General features: G+C 45.1%; 1 protein-coding gene across 9 annotated transcripts in view; it reads right to left on the bottom strand.

The window, feature by feature from the left end:
- The window catches only part of TNS3 (tensin 3), a 247,229-nt gene that overhangs the window by 23,318 nt on the left and 202,121 nt on the right, over window positions 1–21,790 (bottom strand). For all 9 annotated transcript variants that reach the window (XM_068152603.1, XM_068152599.1, XM_068152601.1 and 6 more), the window contains 2 exons: window positions 4,881–5,052; window positions 94–737 (listed from right to left, as the gene is read on the bottom strand). In XM_068152603.1, coding sequence (XP_068008704.1) covers window positions 94–737; window positions 4,881–5,052 — 816 coding nt within the window. The remainder of the gene's footprint in view (window positions 1–93; window positions 738–4,880; window positions 5,053–21,790) is intronic.

The raw sequence follows: 21,790 nt of genomic DNA on the forward strand, positions 1-21,790 counted from the left end.
TGCCTTTCCTCCCCCCACACTTTTATACCCCCCTAAATACTTTCTATCAACATCTATATATCAAAGGTCTTTCTCATTTGGTGCAGAGCCTACCTGGCACTGGGGAAATGCTTAACGTTTTTGAGAAATCTGGGAGGACATTTGGGAAGGGGATGCTGATTGTGCTTCCACTGTGGGGGCTGGAGAAGCCACTTGAAGAAGGTGATACAGAAGCAAAGGAACGGTCTCCTTCAGAGGACCGCTTTTTCTCTGGGAGAGGTGGTTGGGTATGTAGGTTCCCTCCATGATGCTGCTGAACCACACTGTTCTGGCTATTGTGTCCAGAGGCCACTGCAATAAAGTTTTGTGTCAAAGAGCCACTGTCCTCGGCACTTGCCACTGATGAGCTCATTGTTTTAGGACAGATGCCAGCACTGGCTATGAAAGTAGATTGTTTCTCCTCTCGGGGGGAGCTACTGCTCCTGCTGCCCCCACTGTACATCAGGTAGGACTGGGCACTGCTGCTGATGGCAGGTTCTTGCGGTGGCTCTGCTGGTGAATTCTCCAGGCTGTTCAGGGTGACAGCTTGCAGTCCTGGAGTTTGGAAACAAGTCAAGAGAGAGCCATCTTGCATGGTGTTTGAAAATTCAGAGGGCAGAAGGTAACCTCCTGGCTGCCTGCTGTTTCCCATTGAAAACTGTAGCGATGAGGAAGCTTTAGGGCTGCTTTCAAGCCAAGGGAGTTCTGCCGCAGAAGAGCTGTCAAAAAAACAATCCCAAACTGAACAGAAAAATAAAACAACAGTCACATCAGTCCCTTAAAAGGTCACTGTACAAGTCATGCTGAATTGACCACTGCAAGCAGCAAATTGCCTCAGGGAGGACAATACCTGAGAGTGCTCTGGGCTTGGTGATGCAGCTAGATCACCCACCCTGATCACTCACTTCTTTAGTGCATGTCACTACTTTCTGCCTCATCTTACCTTCCAACTAGCCATGCTGCCAGGACAGTTTCTGAGTTAGCACTATAAACCTGGCCATCAAATTAATCACAGCTAAACACTTCTTTATCCTGTTTGAGAGGGTTACTTTTAATACAAACCTATTCAGTGAGGCTGTTCACAGCACTACTTCACTCAGCAGTACGGTGGTGGTAAGCTGAGGTGCTACCTGGAAAGAGCAGGAGGATGAAAGGATTTCTTAAGCTACAGCTGCCATCAAAGGCAGAGGTTAATGTAAGAAAGCTGCCACTGCCACAGCAGTTCTTACATGCAAAGCCTCTTATGTTCACAAAAAAAAAAAAAAAAAAAAAAAAAAAGCCTGAAGAGGCAGTTGTGCACCATCACACAATAAGTGAATGTCTATGATAAGAACACAGTTGACAAGACCCAGCTCTTAGACCAGACCATTTGTATACAAATAAAAATGCAGGACCAGTGGTTAATTAATTTAGAGACAGAGTGTTTTTGTTGGCTAGAACAAAGCATTTCAACAATAAACACCAGATTTTTCTACTGGGCAGTAATTCCATCTATTTAAGTAAAGAACAACAAATACCATTCTAAACAACACAAACTAAGCTTCTGAGGGAACCAGCTAATAGAATTTTGCCTTGTCACCCTGATTGTAAAAGTGGAATGTCCTTAGAGGGTAGCTGAAAACATTACAAGCAATATAAATCAGAGAGAAGACACTCATTTTGAGACGAAAAAAAGAGCTGATGTAAGATATATTAAAAAAAAACCCACGGAGGTGTGGAGCAACAGATTTTTACTTAAATGGGAACTGTGGAAACTGCTACCACTAGATTTGAACAGTGGAAGTGCAATAGAGAAATGGAAGGGAAGCAAACAGAAGGTGGTATCGTTGCAACAGGAAAACAACCCACAGCTGTAGTGATCTGCTGAACAACATGGAAAATGGCAGGAAAGACGTTTAGAAAGAAGGAACAGAGTTTTCTAGATGAAGTTTGAAGTAGGAATGTAAACTTGATAATGATGGCACAGCTGGTAAGCTCTCAATTCATACGCACTCCTAATGAAATGTTACATTGCCTCCTCCTCAGAAAATGCTAACATACTTTGTTCAGGCTTATGATTCACATTCATGATCACAAGAAGAAAACATTCTTTCCCAGTCACTGATTGTCACTGATTAAAGGGGAATCAATTAGGTGGGAAGATAAAGAAAAGATAAATACCAGCATACTTGAAGTGCCCACAGAGAGTCTGACACACCAACAGTATTCCAAATACTTACTGTGAGAAAGCAGGCAATTATCCAAGAATAGGATAATTAGCCACGATAATTGCTACATAGAGAAGGAATCCTAATCAGTTGTAGCGTAACACCTCATCTAAGAAGTAAATATAGGGCACAGCTATTGACTAGCACTTCATTGTCCTGCTCTTCTGAACCTTGTAACAGTAGGTTGGGTCTCCTCGTTTGTTTGGTGTGTTTCTTGCTATTTCTCACTGAATCATTTCAGTTGGAAAAGACCCCTTAAGGCCATCAAGTCCAACCATTCCCCACTCTACCAAGTCTAGTACTAAATCATGTCCCTTAGCAGCACATCTCTGGCATCCTATGGTAGTAGGTCGAAAGAGGTTCTCCTCCCCTTCTACTCTGCCCTAGTGAGGCCACATCTGGAATACTGTGTCCAGTTCTGGGACCCTCAGTTCAAGAAGGACAGCGAATTGCTTGAAAGAGTCCAGCACAAAGCCACAAAGTTGGTAAGGGAGAGGAATATCTCCCTTACAAGGAAAGGCTGAGGGAGCTGGGGCTCTTTAGCTTGGAGAGGAGGAGGCTGAGAGGTGGCCTCATTAATGTTTATAAATATGTGAAAGATGAGTTTTGGGAGGACAGAGCCAACTCTTCTCCTGACAAGGGGCAGTGGGTGCAAGCTGGAGCACAGAAGGTTCCATGTGAACATAAAGAAAAGCTTTTTCACTGCAGCAGGCTGCCCAGAGAGGTGTAGTCTAGCTCTCTGGACATGTTCAAAACCAGCCTGGATGTATTCCTGTGTTACCTAATTAAAGTGATCATATTCTGGTGGTTGGACTAGATGATCTTTCAAGGTTCACAGTATCGCTAAGGTTAGAAGAGACCTTGAGGATCACCGAGTCCAACCTGTAACCACAGACCTCATGACTAGACTATAGCACCAAGTGCCACGTCCAATCCCCTCTTGAACACCTCCAGGGATGGTGACTCCACCACCTCCCTGGGCAGCCCATTCCAATGACTAATGACTTGCTCGGTGAAGAACTTTCTCCTCACCTCAAGCCTAAACTTCCCGTGGTACAGCTTGAGACTGTGTCCTCTTGTTCTGGTGCTGGTTGCCTGGGAGAAGAGACCAACCCCTTCCTGGCTACAACCACCTTTCAGGTAGTTGTAGAGGGCAATGAGGTCTCCCCTGAGCCTCCTCTTCTCCAAGCTAAACAATCCCAGCTCCCTCAGCCTCTTCTCAGAGGGCTTGTGCTCAAGGCCTCTCACCAGCCTTGTTGCCCTTCACTGGACACGTTCAAGTGTCTCAATGTCCTTCTTAAACTGAGGGGCCCACTACTGGACACAGGACTCAAGGTGCAGCCTAACCAATGAAGAGTACAGGGGCACAATGACTTCCCTGCTCCTGCTGGCCACACTATTCCTAATGCAGGTCAGGATGCCATTGGCCTTCTTGGCCACCTGGGCACACTGCTGATTCATGTTTAGGAGGCTGTCAATCAGCACCCCCAGGTCCCTCTCTGTTTGGCAGCTCTCCAGACACTCTGACCCGAGCCTGTAGCTCTGCATGGGGTTGCCACGGCCAAAGGGCAGCAGTGGTTCCTTCCAACCCCTACCATTTTGTGATTCTGCCTTTTTGAAACACCTCCAGGAATGGGGATTCAATCACCTCCTGGGGAGCATACTCCAGTGTTTTGAGAGCCCTGTTAGTCAAGAAGTTTCTTCTGACCTCCAACCTAAACATCCCCTGGGGCAGCTTGAAGTAATTTGTTCTATCACTTGTTACTAGGGTCTCTCCCCAGCCTCCTCTTCTCCAGGTTAAACAACCCCGCTTTCTTCAGCTGCTCCTCACCACACCTGTTCTCCAGACCCTTCAACAGCTTCATTGGCCTTCTCTGGACACAGTGCAGCACCTCAGTATCTTTCTTCTAGTGAGAGGCCCAAAACTGAACCCAGTGATCAAGGTGTGGCCTCACCAGTGCCGTAAGGTCCTTGGGACAGGGACTATTTTGTAAATTTATACTGTACAAGTTAACTGTTCAAGCTCTCGTGTAAAGCCCTACAAATACGAAATCATAGCATATCTCACCCTCCTGAGAGGTACTGAAGAAGCATGTACATGTGATGCTTCAGGATATAGTTTAGAGGTCCTCATAACTGGGTTACAGCTGGACTCAATAGTCTTAAAGGTCTCTTCCAACCTTAATGATTCTATGATTAGCTCAAAAGCCGTCAGCTGTTCACTACCAAGCCAAATCCTATGTCACTTTACTGACCAGAAATGGAGGTACCGCAGTGAAAAGAGTGTTCCCCCTCTCTCGTATCCAACTTACTCCATGGGAAATTTCTTGAAATGCTTTTCAGTCTACCACTGGAGAAGCTAGTAAGGCACACACAGTAAAATATGAATGAGTTTGTGCTAGCAAAAAATAAAGTAACTGAGCTATAAATTCCTATTTATTTTTGTATTCCTATTTCTCCACAAAGCTAACTGTGTCCCTGACAGCTGTGTATGTGGTAAATTCCATCTACTGGACAACACCATCATTAAATGTCACAACCAAAACCAGAAGTCCTTGAATAAAGCTCTGCAATGAAGATTCAAGCAGTACATCTAGGCCATAAACTATAGTTAGAACAAGAGCAACTAAATGATGAAGCAGAATCTTTTCCTACCTTTCTCCCCCTGGGACAGGGCTGTTACTTGAAACAGTACAGGAAGATGCAAAACAGTGCTGAAAGGAGGGATCTGTCTGCATGTTGGCCTTCAGCAAAGCAGGGTTAGTGCCCACATTGCTGTCAGAAGTCACCAGAGTGTGGCTAATGGCTTCTGTGTAACTTCGAGATTCTGCAGCAAAGGAAACAAAGTAAAAGGCACGTTAAAAAAAAAACAATCCCTCATATTTTTATGGACTTTGAACTGAAAGAAATGTTTATAAAACCATCTGGTGTTGTCTTAACAGGACTGTAAAAAATAACTTTGTTTGTCTTAAGGAATAACATGTTGTTTCATGGTATTACATTGATGGCTGGACAGGACAAACAGCAGAGGTAAACAACATCACAGAATTGCACCACTCCTACTTTTGGGTCTGCTCTCCAGGGTACATTCTCTAGCCCAAAAGACAGGAACAGGCCCATCCCTTCCAAGTAATTTTGCATTCCACAGTGTTAGTCAGGTATGTCTATACAAGTGCCCTGTGCAACTGCACACACAAGCAGAGTTTGCTTACACAATGAAGTGATAGAAAACTGAAGCACTCATTACGCCCACCCAGTCAGTCTGCGGCTGAATGGGGCAGGGACCTGATGGAAAGTGACAAGAGAAAACGCCGAGGTACTTAAAAACTTCCTCACCTCAGTCTTTACCAGTAAGAGAAGTGTTCAGGAATCTCAGGCCCCTGAGACCACAGTGAAAAAAATGGCAGAAGAGGACCAAGCAAAGAAACACTTAAACTGAACATATGTGAGCCCACTGGGGCCTGACAGATTGAACCCTCAAGAGCTGGGGGAGCTGGTTGGTAACACTGCAAGGCCACTCTTGGTAATTTTTAAAGGGTCATGATGACTGGAGAGTAAGCATCACTCCTATTTTCAAGAAGGGCATGAAGAATGATGCAGTGAACTGCAGGCTTGGGTAACCTAACCTCAGTCTCTGGGGAGGTGATGGAGTAACTAACCCTGGAAATAATTTCCGATCACATGAAAGAAAAGTCTGTGATTGAGAGTTGTCAGCGTAGATTTACAACAGGGAAATCATATTATCCACCCTGATAACATTCTTCAGTGAACTGAGTAGCTCAGTGGCTACAAGAAGTGGATGCTACTTATCTTGACTTCAGTAAGGCTTTTATCATGGCCTCCCACAACATCCTCATAAATTAAGCTGACAAAGCATGGGTTAGACAAGTGGACAGTGAGGTGGACTGAAAGTTGACTGAATGGCTGGGCCCAGAGGCTTGTGCAAGCAAGCTGTAGCAAGTCCACTGGCAGGCAAGTCACTAGCATTATACCCCAGGGGTTGACACTAGGGCCAACAAAGTCATTCTGTCATCAACAAGTTTGCAGACAACAGGAAAGTGTGAGGAGTGATTTGAAGTCAGCTTGGCAGAGCAAGTTCTGGTGGACATTAAGCAAGTGGATCATGGGCCAGCAAGGCAACCTCACAGCAAAGGCAATCAGCAGTACTCTGCGCTGCACCAGAAAGAGTACTGCCAGCCGGTAAAAGGAGGTGATCCTTCCTCTCTGTTTAGTATTAGTGAGGCCACATGTGGAGTTCTGTGCCCATTTTTGGGCTTCCCTGAACAAGAGAGACACAGACTTGCTCGAGCAAGTCCAGCAGAAGGCTACAAAGATGCCTGCAGCACTGCTTGGACTGGAGCATCTACCACAGGAACAGAGGCTGAGACAGCTGGGACTGCTCAGCCTGGTGAAAAGAAGGTTCATGTTGGAGAGAACGGCGAGGAAAGCCAGCAGCAATCAATATGCACAAGTGTCATCATTCTATTGGCTATTAGTCCAGGGTTACATTATAATATCCAGCCTACTTGCAGTTAGGTCTATGTGCAATTTCACAAGCTCCTCTCTAATTAGTTCTTTGTTTTACTTATACTTTGTTTCAATGCTGTTATCTTGAAGCAGAGCTACAAGCATAACTACAAAGCTATGATTACACATACTGTTATCTATGCTCACAGCTGCAAGCATAGCCACAAAGTTATGGTGACCTTGCCGCATCAGCACACCAGCTAACTGTGAGCAGTAAACAACAAGATGTAGTCCAGCCTACACACTTTGTTCAAACAGCTGTTCCATAGAACCATGCCCCTTAGATTCAAGCCATTCCTCAACAGGTTCAGGGGAATATTATCACTGTGTATAAAAACCTGATGACAGAGAATGCAGATGAGTGAGCCAGTCTTCTCTCACATGAGGAGAAAAGGCCAGAGCTGGGCAGCACAGAGCAGCATGGGGTTTGGTTACCAATGCAGCTCCAAATTTCAGGTGTGACTTCTGTCACATCACACAAAAAAACCCAAAACAACAAAGCAACTGTAAGCTTTTATTTTCTAACAGCTTGCAAACAGCATCAGACCAATTAGTTTCTAAGTTGATTCAAGTATGAATTAAGTCCAACTTAATTGTGATGGACATAAATACTATGGGATATACTTATGCATCTGGATGAGGAATCATGCAGATGCTCTTACTGGAGAGGTTTATATACTAACAGTATAATCCCCTTCTTTACAGATACAATTTAATAACCAGCCAAGCTTCAATGAGGATTGTATCTAATTATTCTAGTATCATCTAAAGCAACCCAACACCAATTTACATAAGCTCAGGTTCTACAGCACTGTTTTCTACTGCAGAAAAAGCCATGCACTATGACACTGCGAATGCCTGTGCACTTGAACAGCTTCGTACCACACACCTGAATGATCCCAGTGACATCAACTACTGCAGGACTGGAACCCGTTAAGATGATCACAGACAAAACAATCTCTTAATTACTGTCTCTTGAGCAGACACGCTTCAGAAGATTGAGGGAGAAACAGAGAGAGGAAAGTTCTGGATCAGTTCCAGGCCTACAAGTTAAGATCATACTAACACCTCTTTTCCATAAGGAAATCTTTCTAATGTGAAAAGCAGGAAGGTTCTCACTGTTTCCATGAGTGCTACTGAAACAAATTTATATAAAGCTTCTTTTCCTTTCAATTCATGGCAGAGTCTGTCTCTGCTATGACATGAATGAGGAGGGTACAAGATACTTGAAAGAAATGCTTCAGATAAGGAATCTGCCAATCAGTGTCCTGACTGAAAACTGCTGGAATTCTTCACATAGCATACATACTGTACAGAGCAAGTATTTAACTGGGTGAGGGAAACACTAGAAAACTGTGGCACTGTCTTTTAACCATATCCATTACTTCAGCTATACTCACACCTACCAGAAAAAGCATCTTTAATGAAATACTGCAGAAAAGTGTGTGGTGTGGGAGACTCTGTACCTGCAATATATCAGCTGTGTTACAGTCATTCTCACGCTGGTGCAAACACAGCCAGCAGAAGCTGGCTGCATAAACCCACAGTCTGGGTCATGCTCCTACTGAAATCAGTGGTGCTTGTTTACCTAAGTATTGACTGTTTATTCAAGTATTATCAGGACTGATGAAAAGCCTGGAGCAAGCATTTCAATACATAATAAAATATTACTTTGGCTTAACTATCATACAAGAAAAAGCTGATTAGTTGCAGGTGGGTTGCCTGACCTAATGTTGTATGCCTAAAGACTACTATTGCCTCTCCAGAAACACAAGATTCACCAGGCTAAAACCAGATGAATCTACTGTTCGAGGGAGTCCAAAAGAGGGCCACAAGGATGATCCAAGGGCTGGAGCACCTCTGCTATGAGGATATGTTGAGGGAGCTGTGGTTGTTCATCTTGGAGAAGAGAAGACTCCAGGGGCACCTTAGAGTTGCCTTCCAATACCTGAAGGGATTCTACAGGGATACTGCACAGGGACTTTTCATAAGGATGTATAGCTACAGAACTAGGGACAATGGTTTTAAGCTGTGGGAGAATGGGTTTAGACTGGACGTCAGGAAGAAGTTCTTCAGTTTGAGGGTGGTGAGACTCTGGAATAAGTTGCCCATTGTGGTTGTGGATGTCCCTTCCCTGGAGGTGTTTAAAGCCAGATTGGATGAAGCCTTGGGCAACCAAGTCTAGTTAAGAGGCATCTCTGCCCATGGCAGGGGCATTGGAGTAGATGATCTCTGAGGTCCACTCCAACCTAAGTCATTCTAGGACTCTATGACACTGAGAGCAGCATCCATAATACAAAATAGCCTAAGTACAGCAGACATCTCTCATCTCTGCACATGAATCTTCAGATGCGTCCCAATTATAATGCAGGTTGAGACTGACCCTGTTACCATATGAGAGAAGTTAATGTCCTCTCTGCAGGCAGAGGAATGATGATGACAACCTTCAGGCTTGCTTTCCTGCCTCTGTTCTCTAGCTGGATCCTGGGGGCAGGAAGGGGAGTGGCACTCCTTCTGAAATAGTTTAAAATCTTCTGGCACTCTAATGTGACCTCACCTATGTGTACAAGAGTTCATCTAAAACATTTACACAACAAAGTCCTCTCCTGCTTCCCAATCATAAGGGCACTTGTACAGAGAAATGGACCAAGACTTGATTCTTCCCAGTTTCAGACCTTGGACTGCTGCCATTACCTTTGGAGTACCAAAGGCTGGGTGAGGAAAGGACTGCTGGTAAGCTCAGGGATGTAGCATTTATTTTCACCCCCCTTTTGCACAGGTGTAAAATACTAACCCAGAGCTGGAAAGCCACTGGCAGGCAAGCATGGAACCTGTAGAGAGAACACCAACTCTCTGCAACTGTTCCCTGGCTAGAAACAAGACTATCTGAAAGGCACTTCCGATGAAAGCAGATTTGTTTATATTTCAATCAAAACCAAGCTTGCTGAAAATTTCAGCTATGTCCTCTCCATTGTCTGCAGCAGAGTCCACACATTAGGGGTGGCTGTTAACCCTTTAGCTCACAGAATCATTAATTCAGGACAACCTCAGAGCTTCTACAGGATTTTTGTATATGCATGGCATGAACTCCCCAATGCAAAGCATTGGTGCCTCTTGCTTGCAGGCCACTACAAAAGCTATACCATTATAAGAACACTGACAATTTCAAAATTTAGCTCTCCAGCTAAAGAAGAGACATGACAAAATCAGGATCATTCCTGTTCATGTCTCTTCATGCACCTGAGTGAGACTTGCACACTTGCATACCTACATTTACCATCCCTGATCATCAACTTTACAGGCAGAAGTGAGGTGAGGAACTGGACTCTGCATCATACACTGCTGAAAAGCGACATTGAGGGAGAAAACAAATGCTGTGGTGCCCACATGAAAGGCAGAAAAATATCCAGCTTCCTCTTCTTCTCTCCCATTTGGCAGCAAAGGGCAATTACCTGCAAAAATTGCAAGCTTCTTTCAGTTCTAAGTGGGAACTCCTGAATGTGCCTGGAACACAGCCATGCAAAGATGGTACACTTAAGTTGTGTATTAATCCACTACATCTGTTAGAACAACAACAACAGAAGCCTGAAAAAAAACAAACCCATAAAAAAAATCCCAGAGTGGCTTAACCCACTCCATAGTCCAGATAAAAGATACATAAAAAAATTTCTTTTCCTTATAGCACCTGAAGGGCAAAATCACCTCATATATTTGGAGGTGATGGTCCAGCAGTGGCAGGGAAGTTGTGGAAGAGACAAGTTTGTCTCTCTTAGTGTGAGTCAACAAAGATAAACTGATAGCAGAGCCACTGGAAAGATGCAAAGAATTCTGTCTACCAATCCTGGATGCAAATCAGCTTGTGATTGCATCGTGATAACAGGGGACTACAACAATGGACCCAAGGACCCAGCCATCACACCTTCTGGGCAAGATAATCTCCGCCCATCAAGTACCCTGGGCAGGGTGACACAATGGTTTTTACCACCTGTTTCCTGATGTGTAAGGAATGTGGGGGGCTTGTAGACAGGGGAGACGGAGATTCCGCCCCCCCCCCCCCCCCCATCCAAAATCTTGCCCAAACACACAGCAATACACAGAAAGATTTCCAGGGAAACGATACCTGGATATTTACCTAAGGATTATTTCCTGCCCCTGGAATTCCAGTGGGACAATATTTGAATACATACCTAAGGACTAAAAACTGTATAAAAGACTGGAGCAACTACTGGTTTGGAGAGAGAAAGAGAGGAGAAAAACGGGGAGAAAAACAGAGATGAAGGAAAACACAGGAGACGGACCATGCCGCTGAGAAGGGAAAGCCGGGACAACGCTGCTCTGGAGAAAAGAAGCTGCCCACAGGACCACAGCTCTTCTCCAGCCAAAGCCTCAACACCCTTTCTCTACAGACCCAGGCTGCCCAGAGGAGCCTCAGCACTGTTCCTGTACCAACCCAACATCTCCCCAGAGGACCACAGCTCTTCTCCAGCAAAAGCCTCAACACTGTTTCTCTACAGACCCAACATCTCCTGCAGCACCTTTCCTCCACGGACTTTATCTGTCTTGGGGGGGATGAGGGGTGTGGTAATGTAATTCCTTTCCTCTTCTCTCTCTCTTCTCTCTCTCCCTCTCTATTTTCTCCCTCTCCCCTTCTTATGTCCACTTTATTTATGTAATAAATAGTCTAGCTGTTGATACTTTGGCCTCGTTTGTGCCTCTAATTTCACAACACAGGAATATTTAAAAGAACTGTGTCTCCGGACCGAGACATTTAATGTCTCCGGACCTTGACAGAAGTGAAAGGATTACAGGATGTTCAGGGTTGAAAGGGACCTCTGGAGATCACTGAGTTCAACCCCCTGCCAGAGCAGGGCCATATAACCATATAATCTAGTGCAGGTCACACAGGAACACATCCAGGTGGGACAGAAAGGAACAGTCATTCCATTTGTGTTCTAAGAGCTTCTCCTCTGTTCCTGTCTTTGCAGTTCTTTTTGTGAGAATGTGATAGCTAACCTGCATTGCACGAGCTTGAAAACTTCAGTCAAGATCCTCAGTCACATCTTTGGAGGAAAGAGAGGTCTAAGTTCCTGTTCCACACCCAAATCCCTGGATCCAGCCTCACAAAAGACTTGCAAGAAACCACATCAGATGTGGCTGTGAAACACTCCTTGCACCCACACTCTCATTTGTGCTGGTACCTTGGCTTCCCCCTCTCCCTGTTCACAGCAACAGCTGATGGACCCAGTCCTTCAGACAGACTTCCTGATAAACTCATCTAGCATGGACAGAACTGAAGACATTTAGGAATGTAATGGAAGACTGGTATCTTCTCTACACAGGAAAAGTAATTTGTTTGTTGTTTTGGATGGTTGCATTCTACTAAGGACTTAGTATTTCTCATTCTCCTAAGACTTGTCCTACCAGAAAAGCATTCTCAAGAACTACTTCCCTTGGAAACACCCCTTAAAAAAAGTAAATTAAAAATCACTCAGTAGTCCCCAGCATTCACCAAAAACTCCACAGCTCTTTGCAGGTTGGCATTCAGCTGGCTCCAACTGCCATTTCGAGAGTACATCACTGCCAAAGTAAACTCCATCGCTGAGCTGAGCTGTTCATCCCTCCCCACATCTAGGTCAGCTGTTTCTATGACAATAGTTTCTGCTGATGTAATTTTATTTTTTCCAGGAGCTCAAGAGCCAAAAGACAGTCACTTCCCTTTTCCAATAGTAAACTGTATTACTCAGTAAGCAAGTTACTCCGCCATTCACCTGACTGTCTTGCAGAAGAAGGTCTTGCTGGACCTTGTCCTCACCAACAAGGGAGGGGCTGGTGAGCAATGTGAAACTTAAGGGCAGCCCTGGCTGCAGTGACCATGAAATGACAGAGTTTAAGACCCCCAAGGCATCAAAATGAATGCAAATCAAGCTCACTCCTCTGAACTTCAATAGAGCAGACTTCATCCTCTTCAGGGATCTGTTTGGCAGAACATCATGGGATAAAACCCTGGAGGTTAAGCGAGGCCCAAGACAGCTGGTCAATACTCAAAGACCATCCCCTCCAAGCCCAAGAGCAGTGCATCTCAAGATGGAAGAAGGCAGACAAGAGTGCCAGGAGGCCAATATGGATGAACAAGGTGCTCCTGGGCACAAAAGGCAAGTCTATAAGCAATGGAACCAAGTGGCTCCTTTACATACCCATTGGCACTGTAAGGTATTTATGATGTAATCATTTTCCTTTTCACTCCCTCTCCTGCTTTTCCAAAGGTTAAGGCTCCAAAATTAGTAAGAGAGACTGAGATAATGTCCAAACTTTCTTGCTTTCAGTCACTCTGCGGACTGTTGACTTTAATGCAACTTTGGCTTTTGATAACTCCTATCTTTTTCTTTCAACTTCACACAGATACAGTGAACAGGCAGAACAAGACCTTGCAACTATACAGGCTGGGATCCAACTGGGAATTAGCTCTGCTGAAAAGGATCAGGAGCTGCAGTGGGTATCAGGCTGAAAGAGCCTTTGCTTTGCCCTCCTCCCAAAAAAAGGCATACTGAGCTACAGCAGAGGGAACACAGCCAGAAGATCAAAGAAAGCTGGTTATTACCCCTCCCTATTTGACGTTTGGAAAGATTCACCTGGAATACTAAGCTAAATTTCAGGGCACTCTTTCAGGAACATGAGAAACTGGAAGGGATCCAGTGGAAGGCTACCAAGATGATGTGGGGCCTTGTTCACATGACCCATAACAACAGGATGATGGAATGGAGATTGTTTAGACTGGAGAAGAAAAGCAACTAGATGGATAATCTAGAAACTACTAGAAGAGTGTCCCTTCTCTACCACAAGAAACAACAGAGCAAAATTCTTCTCAGTAGTGACAGAAAAAAATAAGTTTGGGGAAATTCTCACAGGAATTGGATACCAAGAGGCATGGCTTAGGACCAGACTCAGTTGAGTTAAGTAATGGTTGGACTCAATGATCTTAAAGGGCTTTTCCAGCCAAAATTAAACAATTCTATGAAAGTAAAAGGAGCTTGCAACAGTGCAATGCAATGCAAGAGTGGAAGGGGTTAACCAGGGTTGGAACCTCCATTAGGACGGGCTTTTCTGACTCAGACAAAGCATGATCTTGTGATGGTCCTGTCCTGAGTAACAGGTTGAACTATCAATCCCAAACACAATTTCTGTCTTTCTATGGTAACATTAATTTAACACAATCATTTCCAAACTTTTTCAGTTGCATATTTCATCACTAAGAAATTTCCTAAGACATCCCAAGAAAGATCTCAGTGGTGTATGTGTTACATCTTTGGCTCGTACAGCAAACACAACCATGTGGTGGCTGACAACCTGGGAAATAAAGCAGCAAATCTGGAGAGGCAGTAAAGCGTTTCTCAGAGACATTTATTTGGTGGAAGAAAAGAACACACTCAACAGTTAGAACCCAAACTGCTAGCAATTAAAGGTAAGCAACACTGCAGTACTGAATGCTTCTAACTTCATGCCATTATCTATTGCAAGTGTTTAGAAAGCATTCACCTTGCCTTATGCTTAAAAAGGGCTTTAAATCGCCCCTGCTGCCCCTTGAGGAAATTCCCTTGGCACAGCAGCAACTCTCTCCAGCAAGCACTGGCTGAGCAAAGCTGGCACTTTGCCACCTCCACTGGAGACTCTGGCCTGTTGGCAAGTTGTATGACAAGAGTGGGTGCACACTGTGACATTCCTGCGTCCCAAAGACTTCTAGCTACCATAACGGCCCACAGGGGCTCCTGCCAGTAACAAACACAGCCTCTGAAGCTGTGCCAGGGGGGCAGTTTATCTCCAGGCAGCTCTAGGATCAGGAAACTAATTGCATTTACTCTCTGCCCCTGGCTGCACAGGGTTAAATATCAAATGAACGATTTAGCAGACCTCACTTCCCCCCCACTCACAGGCCCTGCCCCGAAGATCTTACAGGCCTGCTTCTTTTCTACTGAGGAAATAGCCATTCCATTGACAGACCCTTACACCCTTTCACAGACACTTGGGAGCACACATTCATTCAAAAATACCAAAATGCATGGAACTCAAGAATTGGTGAACAACATTTGAAATAGCATGTCTTCAAAGCAGTTAAGATTCTTATCAAGCCTTTCTGAAGGACTTCCTTACCCTAATTTTATTTTTCCCCAAATAGTACTAGTAAAAAAGAAAACCATACAAAACCCCCACTTCCCCGGGGGACTAAAGCAATCAGTTGCACATGTCTTCTCATGTATTTTAAAAGACCTAGCAGATGCTCTGCTATTGACTTTAACCATAGCTTTGCAGTCTTAGGAATGCAAATCAGCTGTGGAGGCATCTCCTCAAACCATCCAGGTCACAGGCAAACATGAAATGTGACATTTAGTAAAACATTATTGAGGAGAGAGACGCAGTCAGTCCACAATGCATAAACAAGAACACTACTATTCTGCTTTTAAGGACAGCAGACCATTCAATGATGAACAAAACCAAACCAAATGAAAGAGTTACAATATAATTAGCATGCCTGCGCTAAGTTTTCACAGCAAATTGGTCCCGTGACTTTATAGAAGCAGGCGATTCTATTCTTATCGTGGTTTACCTCATAATGGAATTTCAGATATTCACATTGCTGGATAGGACAGTTTTCATCAAACTAGAATAGTTTTAGAGGAGGAAAAAGCCACGGGAAATCAGAAGTGCACAAACTGGTACCTTCAAAATGAACAGCAATGCTTCTTCAGGCAGAATGCCCTGGGAGACCAGGCACTTTCCAAGAAAAGGGTAGTATGTCTGTCTTCCGCTCTTGTTAGCTATTAGAACTGCTTGAAATGTGGAATGTGCAGGCCCAGGTTGCCTGTGCCCAGCTGAAAAACCCAATTTGTGCCTGCAGACAGATCCACTCCAAAGTCAATACAAAGGTGGCAAGGGTGGGGATGGGGTGGGTGGCACAAATTGGAGCAAGCATTGAGAGAAGGAAGGGTATGAGCTCGGGGCTGACTTACTGGTGTTCCTGGAAAGCAAGCACCAAGACTCATCAGTGAAATTTTCCATTTCATGGTATAATCATATTTACTCTCCCTAAAACAAGGAAAGGGAAAAGGAGGAGTTTAAGCTTCCTCTTTTCCTGTCTTAGTCCAGTTCCTGGAGCCAGCAAGAACCAGAGAGGTCCAGGCATGCAGTTTTTCCTATCTGAGGAATACTTACCTAACAAGATTGGAATGGATGCAATCAAACTGATGTTCTGACTGCCTATTGAAAGTCTCACCTTGATCCCATTCTTCTACCATCCAAAAAATTCCAAAATGTGACCCTCTTTTGACATGTTTACTCTTCCAGAGCCATTGCCCTCTGGAACAAACGGCTCAAGCCAACTCCCTGCAGCCTTAACACCAAAAGCAAGAGCCACTTCTTAGGTTTGAACAGCATACCTGAACTATTTTCATTTTAAAACCAGAAAAGGAACTGATTTTTCAGAAGCTGCTTTTAACAATCAGGAATTAAAACAGGTAAAACCAGACTCAGCTCAGTTTAATTTTAGTGTTGGTCAGTATCACATAAAGGACTGGCAAGTGGATGAGGTGTTTTCTTGGTCTGCCCCTTAAAAACTGTGATTCAGTAACTCTCCTTCTAGGGCTGCAGTCCTTAACACAAGCATCTGCTGCTACTGACTTAAGAGAAAAGTTGTTTGCATTAAGGCCCTAAGAATCAGGATGTTTAAAGCATTCTACTGCATCCTGTCCATCACACCACGCAGAGCTGGCTGCTCTGAGCCTGTATTTGGATGGAAAATTCAGATCTAAAGTAAGAAAGCAAGAATATTTCACGTGTACTGGCTGAATGAGCAGAATCACTCTTTGTGTGCTACTGCCACAGCACACGCAAGCAAGAGAATAGGAAAACTGGAGATAGTCTTTTTCAGGAAAGGCTTCTATTTACAAAGCCTGTTTATTTTTCATGCTTTTGCAAGGTAACTGAATGCTGCTCTAACTCCTCGGAGTGGGGGGAAAGAAGAATCAGTCTGGACAAAGCTTTTGCAAAAAGTCAGCAATTATAGATGTTCCAGGAATAGGGTTAGAGAGAGAAAGAGCGCCCACCAAAACAAAACACAAAACCAGAAAACCCCAACAGCAACAACAAAATCAAACAAAATAACCCACCACCATACACAAAAAAACTTTAAGTCTTCCTCAGCAGAAAAACCACTTCACAAAGCTCATGAACCTCTGATCCCTTAGCAATCCAGAAAAAGCTCATACTGACAGAATTCCTGGTCTGCAAAGTTTTTCCAGTGTCCCCACGGACTCCAGACGTTGCTACACAAAGCTTAATTCTTCCCTTGCTGTTTCTCAAGAGTTTACGACCGACCCCGGCGCACCCGTATACTCTTCAAGCCCCGCGGGCCGTCCTGCCCGCCCGGCTGCGGCCAGCTCCGACACCTCGTCGCCACGATGGCTGGTTGTACGCCCGCTGTGTGTGCGGGCTCTGCCCGCCCGGCTGCCGCCTGACCGCCGCTGCCGCCTGCGCCGCTCCGGGCAGCCGCGCCACAGGACCCCGCGGATCGCTTCGGGGAAGGCGGCCAGTGAGACACAAACCCAACAGAAAATGTATTCTCAGGCCGAGGGGAACACACATGAACACAAAAAGGAGAGTGAGAGCAGGGAACCAAGCACGTACCTGTGGAAGCCATCACGACAGAGCTCCTTCATGGAGCGCCGCCAGAGCAGAGCCTCCGTCCCGTTCCGCCGAGCCCGTCACACCGCATGCTGCCCGCGGTCAGGGCAGCCCGGCCGCTAGGCCCGCTGGCACTCCGGGCAGGGGCTTCACAAAAGCCATTTCCCAGCTCTGACACCATCCGCTCTGCTCTGCGCCTCACAGATTCACAGCCAAGAGACTCCCGCTGCCTGTTGATGAAGAAGCCCGGGCTGCCGTTCTCGGTGCAGCCGCAGCCCGCTCCAGCCAGGCAGGAAACCATTCCCCGAGCGCTCCTCACCCAGCCCGCCAGTTCCGCGCACCCCTCTCTGTTGACTCCACCTCAGGCGGAGCGCATTCCCGCCCCAGTCCCGGCCCCGCCGCCCCCCGCACGGCGCTTCCTCCGCTAGACTCCGCACAGCACCAGGAAGCACAGCGGAGACCAGCAGCTCATTGCCCTTCTCAGCCTCCCCGCACACCATCCGCAGCGGGCTTTGCTCGCCCCGGGGCTTTGATTTTGTTGCCAAGCTGTTTTTGTTGGTTTAGGACTGTTTGGATTTTAAATCAGCTGCCCCAGCACCTCAGCAGAGCTCACAGGTTTGTTTCTCTCAGCCGCAGGACACACAGCAGAGAACCAACAGATGAGTGCTTCTTCATGTGGTTCACGGCCCAGCTGCCCTGCAATACCAAACTGGCACAGCACTCTCTGATAAATTTAGCAGCCAGAGTTCTGAACAAAGCCTGACTCATTTCCCAGGGCTCCATCACAAACCACCGTGTCCGACCCTCCGGGGCTGCATCACCATCTCCCCATCATTGTTCAGAGCAGGTTCCATTGACGGGGCAGGAAGAGCAGTGGGAATGCTGCAGCACCACAAACAGGCAGCACACTTCCTCCTCAGATTGTTCCTCAGTGTCCCAGGGCACCGGATTTTCTGAATGGATGGCTCTAGGAAACTACTTGATATGTACAGTAACAAATGTGACCATTTAAAGCTTTCCTGTGGTGAATTACTCAATTGCTTTCCAATTTCTAACGGCAAATCCTTTTGATAGCTTTAAAATACACAAATCAGCTTAATGATAGAGGTCAGTATTGGTAAACTAATTAGATTTTTGTTTTCTTCCACAGACCAAAAGAAAAGTGGGGGGGAAAAAACAACTTTATAAGAATATTCACTCTCACACCACTCTTCATAGCAGCTACTCCTGTTAATAATTACACAATGGCTGCACCCAGGAGACACAAACATAGGAAGGCTAGAGCTTTATATGCACCATACAGGTAAAAAAATGAGGGACAATCCCTGCCATGGGGGCAGAACAGGTTCTTCATGCATCAGACCAGAACCACCATCAGTTATTTCAATTCATGTATTATACAACTACACCTTATCTGTGTTTTCAATGCTTCCCAGCAGAGACAAATGCAAACAGAGTCTTCAAAAATCTATAAACAAGAATTATTACAGAAAATTGCTCCCCCCCAGAAAGCATTCCTGGATTTGCTTGAAAAGCTCCATAATCAGCTCCATAATCACAGGAAACTTGTGGCTATCCCTGATTTCCACATCTTGGAACCTTTGTCTGTTTAGCTATTTACACTTGTTCAATCAGAAGTTAACAAGGATAGCAACATTTAATCCAGAAGGAAACAGTGGTCTGAGATACCACACGAAAGCTGGGTTAAGTAAGAAAACTATTAATTTCCAAAGTAATATGTAAATGTAATGCAGGTAGAAAACTAGGTAATCAAAATCATTACTACAATTGATTTTATCAAACTCAGCCCTGATTTAAGAGGTATTTTCACACAGAGCTTTCTAACAGATTCAGACTTGGTTATACTTAAGGGCTGTTCATCAAGGAAACCTCTTCAGTGTAATCACTCTTAATAACAAACAAAAGATGAAGACACAAAAAACTCATCTTTTGTTTGTCTTTCTGTCACAAGCACAAAGTTTCCACCAATAGAGATGAGTTCCAGGGAAGAAAAAAAATACATCTGAAACTCTAAACCAGAAGATACAAAGGGCCAGACTGAAATGCTATTGTATACAAAAGCAGAGAAGCAAGAGTTAGGAAGGGAAGGGGGGTGTCGGATGGCTCAAGTGAGGAACTGGCTGGGTTTAAGTGAGTGCAGTTTGTGAGACAATGCCATCCCCAAAAGGAGAAAGAAGGTCTTTTAACTGGCCAGGGGAATTGGTTTTATGGCTGTGGCAGGCATACCACAGAGACAAGGATCAGATCCTCCATCCTCTGCCAGATATTTACTCAACAGAGCAAGACCTCTGTACAGCTCTCTTAGGTAAAATGCACGAGTTTCCCAGTTTCATCAGAACCACCACACTGCAAGATCTATCCAAAGTAGTAGGGAGCAGCAAAGTTTCTCCAGACTAAGCAGGATCTGCATAACCCCTGGAGACCACAGTCTAGTAGAAAAAGATGAATCAGACTCTTAAAAGACAAATTTCAAAACTGTGAGAGGAAACTGCTTAAACAGGTAGATGCTTTACCCATTGCCTTGATGAGAGTTAAAATCACTCCACAAGTCAGAGATGGAGTAAGTCTTTTTAAAATACTGTACAAGAAGACATACACAGCCAAGAGCCTGGAAACTCAGACTGATCACATGCATATCAAGGGGAAGGGAATATTATTGTCTCTCCTGTGAGCATTATTATCCTTACACAGGTACCTCAATCAATGAGCTCCTTTGCCCATGGATTCACCAGTACATAACCTGCAACCTGGAGAACTGGTTTACCACTTAACATGGCCATGAAGGTGGAAGAAATGAGCTTTTGGATCCAATAAGCACAAGTCAAACCAGCCCTACTGCCACAAGCTAAAGAATGGACAGCCATCCTGACAGAGTCCTTAAGGACTATATGGTCACACAGACGTGTCATAAAACAAAGGGTGTAGGTTGTTTCTCAATTCCTTAGGTTATAGAGCCAACCGTGGTTTTTTCCAACATGGGATTGATCACAAATATACAGGAGAGCTTAGCCATTAGGGTCATAAATACTTTTCTTTTTCTTTTTACTGTCTATCAGGGGGAATTTTCATAAAGGATGTCTTCCAACTCTCCAACTCTGGAGCTCTTCCCCAGCTTTTGAAGAACTATGCTGTACTACTATTTTGCTGCTAAGTTGCCGCATGATTCAGTGTTTACCAGTATGGTCAGACCTCTGCCAAAGAAAAGTTAAAAACAGAAGGCTGTAGACAGCAATAGGGTCTCCCCTGAGCCTCCTCTTCTCCAGGCTAAACAACCCCAGCTCCCTCAGCCTCTCCTCAGAGGGCTTGTGCTCACGGCCTTTCACCAGCCTTGTTGCTCTTCTCTGGACATGTTCAAGAGTCTCAATGTCCTTCTTAAACTGAGGGGCCCACTACTGGACACAGTACTCAAGGTGTGGCCTAACCAGTGCTAAGTACAGGGGCAAAATGACTTCCCTGGTCCTGCTGGCCACACTATTCTTGATGCAGGCCAGGATGCCATTGGCCTTCTTGGCCACCTGGACACACTGTTGGCTCATGTTCAGCTGGCTGTCAATCAGCACCCCCAGATCCCTTTCTGTTTGGCAGCTCTTCAGCCACTCCAACCCCAGCCTGTAGCTCTGCATGGGGTTGTTGTGGCCTGAGTGCAGCACCCAGCACTTGGATTTGTTGAATGCCATCATGTTGGACTCTGCCCATCTGTCCAGTCGGTCGAAGTCTATAGATGATGAAGATTGGAGTCAATAGAGCTGACCAATATGATCAAGTATTGCTCCTTTATTGTTCCAGTATTGTAGGACTATAATGCGAATATAGCACAGTAAAGTAAAGCAAAGAAGAAGGAGGGAAAGGAAAGGTAGAAGTGCGTATCAAGGGAACTTCTACAACTTATATAAACTCCGAAAGCCTTGTTGGCATAGCTTCATTGGTTCCCTATGAGTGACCACACTTCGCACTATTATAGATTATTGGTCCAACTACTAATGACACATGAGGTTATTGATGCAGGCGCGTGTCCTGTTGTTCCAAGATAACTTTCTGTGTTTATAGCTACCAGTGTCCTGCTTTAGTTACATGCTGCAGGCACAGCACTGTTTTGCTACACTGCTAGCTGGCTCTGCACTTATGCTGAGCACAGCCTACCACCATGTCAGGCTCTAGGCCTACACTGCCAGATTGCTCACACTGCTCGTCGCTGGCATTGCCACAGAGGTCCCTCTGCAGAGCCCTTCTACCTTCTAAAACACATGGCTTTTTCCCCACAGAAAGCAAAAAACAGAAATCAAACCCTTTAAAACTTAGTGCGTCAGAAACCTCTCAAGTAATCCATTTTTCACTGGTTCTTACAA

This window comes from Melanerpes formicivorus, unplaced genomic scaffold (genome assembly GCF_026170545.1).
Source record: "Melanerpes formicivorus ecotype bairdi unplaced genomic scaffold, bMelFor1.0.p_v2 SCAF_24, whole genome shotgun sequence".
Classification (NCBI taxonomy): domain Eukaryota; kingdom Metazoa; phylum Chordata; class Aves; order Piciformes; family Picidae; genus Melanerpes; species Melanerpes formicivorus.